Source organism: Amphibalanus amphitrite, unplaced genomic scaffold (genome assembly GCF_019059575.1).
Source record: "Amphibalanus amphitrite isolate SeventyFive unplaced genomic scaffold, NRLGWU_Aamphi_draft 000570F_arrow, whole genome shotgun sequence".
NCBI classification, from domain to species: Eukaryota; Metazoa; Arthropoda; class Thecostraca; order Balanomorpha; family Balanidae; genus Amphibalanus; species Amphibalanus amphitrite.
Genome location: NW_024882064.1, coordinates 326,446 through 339,211, shown reverse-complemented (window position 1 = coordinate 339,211; position 12,766 = coordinate 326,446). Strand labels below are relative to the sequence as shown.

The following is a 12,766-nucleotide window of genomic DNA, read 5'->3' as shown; positions in this document are numbered from 1 at the left end:
TTTTGAATATATTTGATTTGTATTAATTGGTTTATTATTTACATCATTATCCATTAGGTGGTATACAATTTTCGACAAATGTGGTTCGCTACCTCACCAAATAAGTCTACAAACAAGATTTGGTAGCGGAAGAAGTCACAACTACCATATCGAGGGAATCCTCTCATAACCTTCGCCCCAGTGGGGGGGGGGGCATATGTTACCACCCTGTCACGTTTTTTGCGTGTGAATAAAAAACCGCGGCGCGTAGCGCCGCGCCGCTTGGAGTAGCTTTTGGTACATCAATTTTGGACAATGTGTGAAATTTTTGACCCCAGGTCATGTCAGGTCAGGTCACCAGGTCAAGTTAACTGACCAAGCCTTAAAAAAAGTTTGCAATCATGTCCAGCCTGCAGTGTTTGTCAGAAAGGTTTGAAACTTAGTGGATCGCATGCTGTTATGGGTGCCTACAATTTGCATATCTCGGATTTTTTATATCCGTGACCTAAGGTCAGGTCAGTGGCATGACCTTTCCATTACAAGTCAATGGAGAAAAATGAAAATGCCTCTAGATCCGTGTGTACGCATAGGAACAGTCCAAATATTTCAGAATCACAATGATTTAGTCCACTCGTGATGACCAAGGTGTCATTTTTGCTGATAGCCTCTAGAAAGGTCATCCGAGGTCATTTGAGGCTACAAACAGTTTTTTGCCAATAACTCGCGATTGGAAAGAGATAGAGCGCTGGGGATGGTCTCATTGTGTTTGTCTTGTTGAGACGCATCGACTGATATGCAACATGACCTTTTCCGGTCAGGTCATGACCTTGACCTGAGGTCAAATTTTCAAGTTGACCTTTCAAGGTCAAATTATAGTTCATTCGACGCGTCTCGGTGAGGAGAACACGATTCTGGCATTAGAAATGTCGTGGCTTTTTGTAGTCGAAAGTTATTGGCGAAAAACACTTTTCGTAAAAACAGCTATTTTTGGAGTTTTTGCCCTCTGGACGCTAAACCGTTGACCTGAAGTCAATATTGATAATGACCTTTTCAAAAGAAGAGTTCAAAAGCTATCGATTGTTCTATCATGCGTTTTTCTAGCTACCATAGTTCCTGAGATAGCGGCATGTTTTCTGAAAAATATAATGACAATTGGCAAATTTTGACCTTTGATGACCTCTGGTGACCCTAATATTGCTCTAAGGTGAAAAATGACCGAAATACTTTCAAACGTACGCATTAAGAGCTATCGACTGCTTTTTACCGCGTCTTTCTAGCCCTCTTAGTTTTTGAGTTAGAGGTGGGTGGTAACATATGCCCCCCCTCACTAGGGCGAAGTTGGCCGAGACCGCCACTGGGGCGCAGGTTAAAGTGTTCCTTGCTAGTGTAAATTATGGGCGATACATCCAGGTGTTAGCACTTAGCAGTGGCGGATCCAGGGGAGGGCAAAATGGGCATTTGCCCTCCCCAAAGCCAAATCGTGTGGGCAAGACTATCTTTTTGCCCCTCCCAAAGCATGTAGCGATGAGAAAATCGAATACGGCGTCGATGCCGATATGGACGAAAACCAGGGCTTCTTTCCTTGACGGCCATTCCGAAGGAAGGAGCTGACCACTGGCTGCTGATATTTTGGGTCGGTATGCTGATAATACATAGATGGAACTCCCTGAACTGAATGAATGCATATGCATTATGCATTATGCAGTGTGGCCACGGTGTGGGGTAACACAGGGAAAGATGCCCAGTCGGGTAAGACGCCCACCACCCTTTTCGAAACTACCTATGCAATCCACAGTTTTGTCGTTTGTTGGGAGCCTCAGCGCTGTGGAGCGTTCCGCGTAAAAAAAAAAAACGGCGGCGCTCCGAGCCGCCGTTTTCTACATTTTTTTTCTTCATGTATTCTGAAAATTTCAGACCAAGGTCTCTCAAGGTCACGAAGTCACTAAGTCACGTCAAGTGACATAACCTAAAAACAGTTCCAATGCTTGCCATAGCTAAACCGAGTGACGGATTGCTTTGAAACTTTCAGCAGTTTATAAGGGCAACAGTACCTACCTATGTATAAAATGTTAATCACATGATTTTTTTTATATTGATGACCTAAGGCTAGGTCAATTTTGCGACCTCTCCACTAAAAGTCAAGATAAAATTGAAAGGCGCCTGTTTTGGGCAAACCTGTCCGTTAGCTCAGTTGGTCAAGCAGCAATGGAGTCCCGGTAGTGAGAGCCCGGGCTCGAGTCGCTCCGGCGCTCGACATTTGAGACTCCTGACGGGGATGGTTTGCGGTTGGTGGGAGCAGCCGCAGCCAGTTGAAGTTAGGAATGGGACAGGCCGTGTCCGACTTTGAAGGGCACGTTAACTTTGGCATCTAAATTCTCCCGTCACCCGGAATTACGTTCGTGCTAAATTTATAACAAACGTCATTCTTAACAATACCGAGTTACAACCTAAACAGGACACAGTGAACCTGAAAATGGCACCCGTGACCCCTTCTTATGTCCCTGAGGTCATCTCAGGTCACGAAAGATGTGCAACAGTTTGCAACAGTTCGCTAATAACTTTTGATAGAGGCAATCTAGAGCAATAGAAACACCTTAGATGTGTTCAGCTTGACAATACGGATCGACTGATATGCAACACGACCTTTTCCGGTCAGGTCATGACCTTGACCAATTGTCAAAGTTTTAAGTTCACTCTTTAAGATCAAATTATAACTCATTCGACGCGTCTTGACGAGAGGAGCACGATGTCGGTAAAAGTAAAATCTTACAAGGTTTGAGTCAAAAGTTATCGCAGAAAATCCGTTCCCGTAAAAATCGTCTATTTTGGCAGTTCCCCCTAGAGGCTAAGCCATTCATCTGAGATCCAATCTGAGGGAATTGTCCAGAAAGAGCAATAACAGGCCTCAAATCAGTTTTTCTGGTGTGCTCTAGCTCTATTCGTTTCCGAGTCATGCGCCGGTTTTTTTCAAAAGTTGTCGAAACTGGACCTAGATATTGTCGAATTTGACCTTTGATGGCCTCTGGTGACCTGACCTCTGACTTGACCTTAAAAGTGACTGGGGTTATTTGGTCATTATGTTTGACGATCTTTCAAACGCCGCCTACCGCGTTTTGCTACGTGGCCCAGGAGCCGAGTTAGAAGGTAGATGGGTGTTCATTTGTTCAAACATCCCCCAGGGTCGTGAAAATCCAGGAGCCCCAGCGCGGCTGCGCACGGGTTAACATAGGACATTTTACACCATCTTACCTCGTATATGGGTAACATGACCTTTTGTAGTAAATCGCAAAAATGAACAACTTCTCTTCATCAGGAACACTGAGCTCTTGCATACATTCAAGATAAATAACCAATTGATAAAATAGCATCACAAACTCGTTTGTAATAAGGAAAACGTATGAGATATATGCATTTTCTATTGAGGTGGGCGACTTGCCCCGGGCTACCCTACTGGCGTTGTAGTCACTTGGTCACTGGCGCGGTGGTGGGTCGGGGTCTACGATGGTCGGCTAAACTTTTGCCCTCCCCAAACGGATCGGCTGGATCCGCCCCTGGGTGTTAGTTTGAAATAATGCATTCGATTCGCGGAATCAATGTATTCACAAGGAGCTCGAAAAATCATTTGGTTGCTGGTTAGTGGTTACATATTTTTGTTCGATGTCCATTGCGAAATATACCCATCAGTATAGGCACATAGTTCAATCAGAATATGTGCAGATAAGATATTGACATTGCAGGTGTACCGGCCGGAATCGGGGCCGGAGCCCCGAGCCCCGACCAGGATCGCTTCATCGCTTCAGGCACCTGGGGACGAGTCAGCTGCGGGGCCGCCGGCGCGCCGCTGGACTCAGTGGCTGACCCGCCGGGCCATCTACCTACTACCACTGACCGCTGCGGGCGGCAGCCGTGAGAAGCAGCGCTGGACACAGTCTCAGTATCGGCCCTCCTCCCTGCGCCGTCCTGGAGCATAAGCGTGTCCCACTATCACTAGTGGCTCCTGGGTTTAACCCTCGCCGGACCTATTGGTTTTCTACATACGCGCCGACCGAGGGAGGGGGCGGGTACGACCCCCCCCCCCCCGTCGCCGTTTCGCCCCTGGTGGAGCTAGCGCGTCGCAGAAAAAAACGAGCGTGTGCGCCGTTACGAGACGCAGAGATTGGTACCCGATTTTAAGGTCCTAGGTCAACCGGTGACCTCTGAGGTCAGGTCAAGTGCCACAAGGTACGGTTCAGTTTTTGGTGAATAACTTCGCAAAAACGGCCACAGAGCGCCGATTTTGGCAGCATCGTGTTCGCCTCGCTCAGGCGCGTCGAATGATATACTTTTTGTTTGGGTCAGGTCAACTTAGGGTGTTGACCTCAGGTCAAGGTCAGGTCAGCGCCCCCAGGTCACGAAGTTGGTCGAAAGAGGTCACATGTCGCATATCATTCGATTTGGCAGGTCTTCCTGAGTCCATTGGTGGCTTTCTCGACTCGCTAGCTCAATTTGATCGGGAGTTAGGGGAAGTTGGGGCAATGCCGGAGTTGGGGCAAAGCCGAAATTCGAGATATTTCGAAAACCGTAAGACATGGATGCCACCTGTCAGTGATGCTCTGAAGCTTAAGTGACTACAATTATCGCATGTTTGTTACGAGTCGTCATTCGGAATACTTCGACTGTGAGGGCGCCAAGAGCGTTTTCAAGGTACGTTTCCCTAGTGTACTACATGCGCCTTTGAAGCTGCATTTCTTACTCATTATGCTACCGTTTGTCTGGCCAATTCGGTCAAGTAATCTTTAGCATGTCTTTGCATAAGTGTGCTGCCTATTTGAAATTTATACAGCACGTTGAAAAGTTATGGGCCTGCAAATGAAAGTATGGCAGGCTGGGGTAATGCCGAAAACGTGCGATTACGCACGTGTTAAAAGCACGCTACGTGGACTTTACTGCTGTAGAATAGCAACGCGTATTTTAAGTCACACAAATTACACTTTCAACCGACACAACGGCCTGTTACCTATAAGGAATGATTTACCTGGCATGTTCTTATTATATCACACAATTATAACTTCCAGTGTGCACCGCGTCCTCAAGCTCTTAAAACGCGTGTCAGCTTTGATCAATTCTGGATAAAGTTTGAGATAAAATGGCAAAACATCAATGTCGGCATTCCCCGTAGATCATTTCTCCCATTTTCGGCTTTCCCCGCAGTCCGGGGCAACGCCGAAAAAGTCACTTCTTTGATATTTTTAGTTTGTGCGCTTAACGGTATGCGAATTCATCAAATGCGCCTGGTATGTTTGAAAGGCAAAAGACTGGCCTCTCGAATGACGCCAACAAGAATAGCTTATGTTGTCTACCTTGCGTGCTACGGGCGTCAGAAAAAAAGTCTTCGGCGTTCCCCCAACTTCCCCTATTGACGAAAACTAATATGACCTTGACGACGTCATAAATGACGTCACGCAAGGTCAACATTGCAAAAGTGACGCATCTAACCTTGCAAGGACTGGATGAAATCACGATTCTGTGTGCTTGAGATAGTTGGAGATCGTTCCCGGAGCCAGAATAGCAGCAGTTTTCATTTTCCCCATTGACTTATAATGGTGAAGTCACGAAGATGACCTGACCTCATATGACCTTTAGGAAAAATCCGAGATTCACAAGTTGTGAGACTCGTAATGGATACTACATCCTGCAAATTTTATTTCCCTGTGAAACCTCCTCTGGCAGTGAGGGCGTTGCGAAGTTGCGACATCTGAAGACCGTGCAGAGGTTCACTTATGACGTCATAGGTCAGTGACCTGACCTGACCCGAAAATGCGGTTAGTGTCAAAAGATCCGGCTTGAATCAAAGGTCAGGTATGCCAAGTTTCAGCTCTCTATCGACAGCGTGTTTGGAGCTATCGCGAAAAAAAAAAACTATGGGGGGCGGCACTCCCCCCCCCCCCCTCGGCCGGCGAGGGTTAAGCGTACCAAGGCACGTCGAGTATAGTATATGTACTGAATCGATTTTTGCATGCAGTCTGTTTAGACCTTGTATGTGTTTAGAATATCGTTTTATATGCAATGATCTACAGCAGCCCATTATTCTAAGACGTTGTTGGCTCAGACACCTCGTCTCTCGTCCCTCGCCTCGCCATCTCGCCGGGGTGCAATATTGCACCTTGCCCAATTGTCTTTCAGCAAGGACTATATCGGCCCTGGCCATGGAACATCTAAATGCCCATCGCTGACAAATTAACTTGGATCGTTTAGCGTTAGGTTTAATGCTACTTGAAAAATAGCAGCTTAAAGAAGCTAAGGATTTTTCACGACGAAATTCAGGAAAGTGATTAACAGACATGTGCATTATGCAATCGGTGCGTACCTGTTCGGCATGGCGCCAGAAAATGGCCCTATATAGGATGATCTCATCCCGCAGATATTGCAGATCATGATCCGATGGGGACATAGGGGTCTGCGCTGCATGGCTCAAAGTCGTAGGTACTCAACTCCTATTAAGAAAAAAATAGTACATCTTCGTTGCCCTATCCAATATCCGTGACAAATTTCTGAGTTTTCGAAGCAATTTCATACACCTGTTTTAGACGGTTATTTTTGGCATGACAATGGAAAAGTAGAAGAAGATGGCTGCGCTTGCGTTGCGTTGCACCAAAACCTGGCTTTAGTTGCATGTTATTTACAAAGCGCTATGTTATTGTTGTTTAACTATTATGATGGTATTACGCGACATTTGCGATGCAAGGCATCGAACATTGAAACGCTGCAACGAGATAAAAAATATCTGACATGAACATTTAACGTTATCAACCCGCAGTGGATTTCTTGAGAAATGTCCGTCGTGGGAGCTTGAGCCAGAGTAAGGACTTCCTCGAGAGTGCATCTTACCGCTATTTACCAATTGCGAGTAGGTACGAATGCTTGATTTCTCCCGTCAATTGATGATCGGTGCCGGTGTTATAATGTTCTACCACGTCGATAGGGGGCGAAGGTAAGCTTTTTCTGAAACGTGAGCCTCAACTGCTCCTACATTAGAAGGTAAACTTTTCCTGAAACGTGAGCCTCAACTGCTCCTACATAGAAGGTAAACTTTTCCTGAAATGTGAGCTTCAACTGCTCCTACATACCGCAGCGCTCAGTATGACAGAGCCACATCTCCCCAATCTATCGGCGTGCCGGCCGTGTTGCACCTCGTCCCGCTGCTCCGGTCCTCTGCCCGGCTCCCCGCGCTCTCCCCGGGCCGCAGCGTCGGCGGCGACGATCGATCGGCGCCCGACTGGGGACGCGCGTCGTCCGCGACGCAGCCCAGCTGTCGCGGACGACGGTCGGAGCCCGAGGACACGCTGAGACACAGGGTCAACAGAGGTGGTCAGATGAAACCAGCCTAGTCGGTGAGTGTCACACTGTTACAGGCTCTCAAAGCCGCGTTGAGATCGGCTATAGCGCTCCTATTTCCTGAACCTTCTCAGTCGCTTCAGCAATTTGTGGTTGGCGTCACGGAACTTCCGGCATCGGGCATGCGCTGTTGTCGGTGTTCTATTGCGACTTGTTTCGACGGGGAAGCTTGCGTCCGGGAATATAATTTGTCTCACTTTTCCTTGATACTCATCATGGCTGTGAGTTGTGATGACAGCAGGGACTATCCTGTGGTTGAACTTCCATCCTGTGTTAGACCTGCGGTCCCGTGGCTGACTTGTCGTCCCTGTGAAATTGTGTTTTAACCGTCGTTCCTTTGTTTGACATGCGGTCCTTTGACGGACCTGCCGTTCCTGTGATTGACCTGACCTACCTGTGTTTGAGTGCCGTTCCTGCATTAACCCACTGCCCAGCATTGTGACCTGCCGTTCCTGTGTTTTACCTGCCGTTCCTATGACTGACCTGCCGCTCTGTGTGTGACCTGCCGTTCTGTGACCTCCGCAGCCGCGCGGACCGCACCGCCGTCGCCGCGATGCGGAGCCACCAGAACGTGCGCACCCTGTCGCTGGTGGTGTTCACCTTCACCTTCCTGCTCATCGGCGCCGCCGTGTTCGACGCGCTGGAGTCGGAGAGGGACGAGGACAGCCAGATCATGCTGGAAGGTCGGTGGGAGGTCAACAGGGTGGAGTGGAACTCGGGAGGGCCATGTATGTATAGGGTCGGGAGGGTCATGTTGGAATGTCGGAAAGGTCTTATGGAGCCTGGAGGGTCCGAGGGTCCTTTGGACTGGTGGATGTGGACGTTGGAACAGAAGGGGGTCATGTGGAACGGGTCGGTCGGGGGTCAAATGGAAGATCTGAAGAATAATAATTTGAAGCGCCGGATCCGAGGGTCGAGAGAAGGTTGGGACTTGGGACAGTCGCATGGGACTGGTGGGGAGGGCCACCCTGGAAGATTGAAATATTGCGACTGTCGATCCGGCCCCTGATTTGTTTAGCTCGGAAACGAAAAGCGACAACGAAAACAACGTGCAGTGTGACAGAGTGCCCGTCCTTTCTTGGCTTTCTTGAAGCAGTAAGGCGGTCGGATCCGTTTTCATTCGTGCTAGTAAGTCAAGTAGCATATGTATGATTTCCTTTCTTCCGGCTAATAATGATGACTTGCTGATGTTTCGCCATGTTGTCTCGAACTCCCACAGAGATGGAGCAGGAAATGAAAAAGAAATATTCCATCACCGATGAGGATTACCGCGTTCTGGAGACCACCATCATCAAGATGGAACCGCACAAAGCAGGGCCTCAGTGGAAGTTCATCGGCGCCTTCTATTTCGCCACGGTTGTACTGGTCATGATTGGTAAGCAGCACGACTTATTTTCACAAGGCTGCGGAACGAATCGGGATGAGCGGGCTCTTGTGTGTGGCTCTTCGTATCACTGATAGCTCTTGATTTCCCTTTCCTTTCCCAATGACAGTCAGCGCGACAACCGCTTGTCGCCAATCGGCCTTCATCGGCTCTGTCTGCCCATGATCAGAGCCCACGGCACCCCGTCGTCCACAGGGTACGGCCACAGCACGCCGGCCACGGTCGGTGGCAAGGCCTTCGTCATCCTCTACGCCATCATCGGCATCCCCATGGGACTCGTCATGTTCCAGCACATCGGCGAGCGGCTCAACAAGGGCGCCTCCATCATCATCAAAAAGCTGAAGATTCTCTTCCGTCGCAAAAATCCGGAGGTGTGTACCTCCTCAATAAAAATGTCAGCATTTCATTTTCAGATGTCTTGTTAAACCAACTAGTGGTGCCATGTATGTAGGATACCTGAACGCTTTCCTTCAACCTGAACTACAATAATGCTAACGAGCTCCGAAGTGAACATTTCAGGCCAAAACTTACGCCGTTTGTAAATCTTTATTCTGTGGGTACCTACATACTCACAAACACAAATTTACCGACAAGACGTACTGACAACAGCGGTGAGCGGTGTCTACTGTCTACCTCAGATCACCGAGATAGACCTGATGGCGGCGACGTTTCTGCTGTCGACCATCATCACCACGTCCGGGGCGGCCATGTTCTCACACTACGAGCGCTGGAGCTACTTCGAGTCGTTCTACTACTGCTTCATCACGCTGACCACCATCGGCTTCGGCGACTACGTGGCCCTCCAGGTGAGCCGCCTGCACCGGCAGCTGAAGGATGACACTGCGGATCGTACATCTTCCTAATGCGCTTATCCACTTGTGAATGTCGGGACAATGAGCACGTTATCTCTTATTACTTACGGATGCTGTACTATGCCATTAGGCACAAATGACATCGTCATTGTTGCTTACTATGTATGTATACTAAGCTCAGGGTCGGAAACACAGTTTCGACGCTCAAACATAGCCATCAACTTCTCGATGATTCTTCATGTAAAAATCTCCCTAGAAGCTATAAGCACCATCATAACAATTATCAACTATGGTCGCCTCAATCTCACTTATCACATCATTGATTCGTTCTATCGGGACTGTGACGTACCCCTGGCGCCACCGATGGCCTACAGAAAGACCACGCGCTCTCGGAGAAGCCGGGCTACGTGGCGATGGCGCTCATCTTCATCCTGTTCGGGCTGGCCGTGCTGGCTGCTAGCATGAACCTGCTGGTGCTGCGGTTCATGACCATGTGAGAGCGGCTGGGGGACGGGGTAACCGTGTGGGAGCGGCTGGGGGACGGCTAACCGTGTGAGAGCGACTGGGGGGGGGGGGGGGTTACCGTGTGGGAGCGGGGTAACCGTGTGGGAGCGACTGGGGGGGGGGGGGGCGGGGTGAACGTATGAGAGCGACTGTTCAGATAAGATAAGCTGTAGCAGACCGGAGACGATCCGGCTGATACTGACGCACTAACAGAGGTAAAGAATTCTGGGATATGGTTCCCCTGAAACATTTGGAAACAAACCATGCATGCTGTTATAGGAAGATAATAGTTTGATTGGCCTTGCACAAATGCACAGAAGCGCAACAACACGCAACAGGCTGACTAGTCCCCCCCCCCCCCCCGTCACCCAGGAACACGGAGGACGTGAATCAGGTGGATAACGACATGCAGCCGGTACTGACTACTGACTAGTGCCCCCCCCCCCCCCCGATCACACAGGAACACAGAAGACGTGAACCAGGTGGATAACGACATGCAGCCGGCTTCCTCCTTCCTCTCGCTGGACGGAGAGTCGCTCATCATCAACGGTACGCTCATACGGAAATAAAGGATAGGATCACTTGGCTACGGCCATCTACAGCTAGAAAAAGCGCGCAATGTTTCAAATAATAGGTATTTGAAATGACAATGGACACACATGCGAGCGATATTTAAACGACATATCTCTGTCCTTCTCTCTCTCTCTTCCCCCCCCCCCCTCTCTCTCTCTCTCTCTCTCTCTCTCTCTCTCTCTCTCTCTCTCTCTCTCTCTCTCCCTCCCTCCCTCCCTCCCTCCCTCCCTCTCTCTCTCTCTCTCTCTCTCTCTCTCTCTCTCTCTCTCTCTCTCTCTCTCTCTCTCTCTCTCTCTCTCTCTCTCTCTATCTCTCTCTCTCTCGCCTGCCCCCCACGCTGCAGTGCTGTTATCACCCTTGCTCTCCTCGTTTCAGGAAACATGGTCACGCAGATGTCGCACCAGACTCCGGAGACGATGAGTTTTGTCTCTCACACGTCTGTGTGCTCGTGCACGTGCTACCCGAGACACTCACCCGGCGCGCGAGACAGGTGAGACAATCCTATGGTCGGAGACAAGTGGAGTGCTGGGTGAGACACTACGCTTTTGATAGGACGCAAATTACTCTATTAATTTTGTTCTATGACTTGACCATCATTACCTCAGTGAATGTGACCAGTATTTTTGTGCAGGTTACCCGTATGAGCCGAAACACAAATGATGAATTATTTACGAAGCGTAGCACCACGTTTCTTATTGAAACACTGAACGAGCTTTATCTTTTACAATGGATTGATGTGTTCGTTCGCTCAAAAACGGATTTTTATGATGACTCACAAGACACGTAGTTTCGAAGATCTGAGTACTCGTACCGTTGCGTTACTCGTGCGTTGACTGTGACACCGGTGACACCCATCCCTCTGTCTGTCTCGTGGCGGTGGCGGTCACATTAGGGATAACAGTGACAACTGTCCCTCTGACCCTTCAGGCGCGGCGGCCCGGCCCGCCGTCGCCGCCCGTCCCGTAGTGACACCTGTCCCTCCGTCTATCCCTCAGGCGCGGCGGCCCGGCCCGCCGTCCGTCCCGTGACACCCGTCCCGACTGTCCCTCAGGCGCGGCGGCCCGGCCCGCCCTCCGTCCCGCCGTCCGTCCCGTGACAGTGACCAGTCCCGTCTGTCCCGCAGGCGCGGCGGCCCGGCCCGCCGGCCGTCCCGCATCTCCCACCTGTTGGACGCCGTACCCGGGGAGCCCGCCCACGTCACCGAGACCCGAGAGGATGAGCGGTTCGACTTTGAGACGCCCGAGGACCTGTTCGGCCGCTCCCTCAAACGGGCCTCCGTGTAGCCGACGCCGCCCGATGGGCTGTTGAGGGAGGGGCGAGGTTCGTTCAGTTGCTGTGTGGAGCGCAGGGTGTGTGTGTGGGGGGGGGGGGCTTTGGGCGCTATTGATAGTCGCAATCATTCTCATGGGCTTCGCGTTTTGAAAGGATGATCAATCCGAATTGGCCGTTGGAAGTCATAGGCTGAGAGAGGTCATTTTGAATGAACTGTACTGTTGGGGTCTGTCAGACCATTCAAATGTTTTCGCACAAAACTACTATCCCTCTGGGTCTTCATGAGCTTTGCATGTATTAAGTATATCGCTGTGCTGGACTTTGGCAATGCGCGGCCCGTTTTTCGTTGCTGCTTCCCTGCAGCTACAATGTCAGCTGCCAGATGGTAGCACATCTGTGACCGTCCAGTTGTAGATGTCGCACGGCTCGGTACGGAGACTGGCGTAGGCGTCCGGTCACTGCTCTGCCGTGAGTCAGACGTCCTGGGATTTGTGCGCTATGGCTTTGCGTACAAAGCCGTCTATGCAATGTATTTCGTTGGTGAATTGTTTTTATGTTCTTAATGTCATAAAACGCTGCGTTGCACATTTGTTTCCCATGCAACGGCAGCGCGGCGCATATGGCATATGGCATATGGCTTTTCTGCTATTTGGTCAGATAATTGCACATGAGATAAAGAGAACCGAATTACTATTAATCGATGTATACAATACATAATATTCGTATATTTTACGTGAATCCTTTTTCCTAAAGACGCCACTTTACTCCTGAACCACCACGGCATTCCCGAGCACTATACTGTTATCGCCGATGGCTGTGACTGCCGACGCTTTTCATCGTTATTTCATCTGAAAGGGCAACCATCAAA

At 49.7% G+C, this 12,766-nt stretch overlaps 1 protein-coding gene across 1 annotated transcript; it reads left to right on the top strand.

Annotated features, from left to right (window-relative positions):
* The first annotated feature begins 7,080 nt into the window (after positions 1–7,080).
* LOC122394057 (two pore potassium channel protein sup-9-like) lies at positions 7,081–12,625 on the top strand. The gene is made up of 9 exons (XM_043390614.1): positions 7,081–7,349; positions 7,879–8,036; positions 8,573–8,728; positions 8,933–9,108; positions 9,376–9,543; positions 9,924–10,042; positions 10,514–10,602; positions 11,002–11,116; positions 11,750–12,625. Exons 2-9 carry the CDS (start codon positions 7,907–7,909, stop codon positions 11,907–11,909), a joined length of 1,113 nt encoding a protein of 370 aa, XP_043246549.1. The 5' UTR covers positions 7,081–7,349; positions 7,879–7,906; the 3' UTR covers positions 11,910–12,625.
* Positions 12,626–12,766: the final 141 nt, after the last annotated feature.

Coding starts and splice junctions, on each gene's coding strand:
- LOC122394057 (XM_043390614.1), top strand. CDS start 7,907: ATGCGGAGCCACCAGAACGTGCGCACCCTGTCGCTGGTGGTGTTCACC. Junction 9,544..9,923: donor GCGACTACGTGGCCCTCCAG/GTGAGCCGCCTG, acceptor GATGGCCTACAG/AAAGACCACGCGCTCTCGGA. Junction 10,043..10,513: donor GTGCTGCGGTTCATGACCAT/GTGAGAGCGGCT, acceptor CCGATCACACAG/GAACACAGAAGACGTGAACC.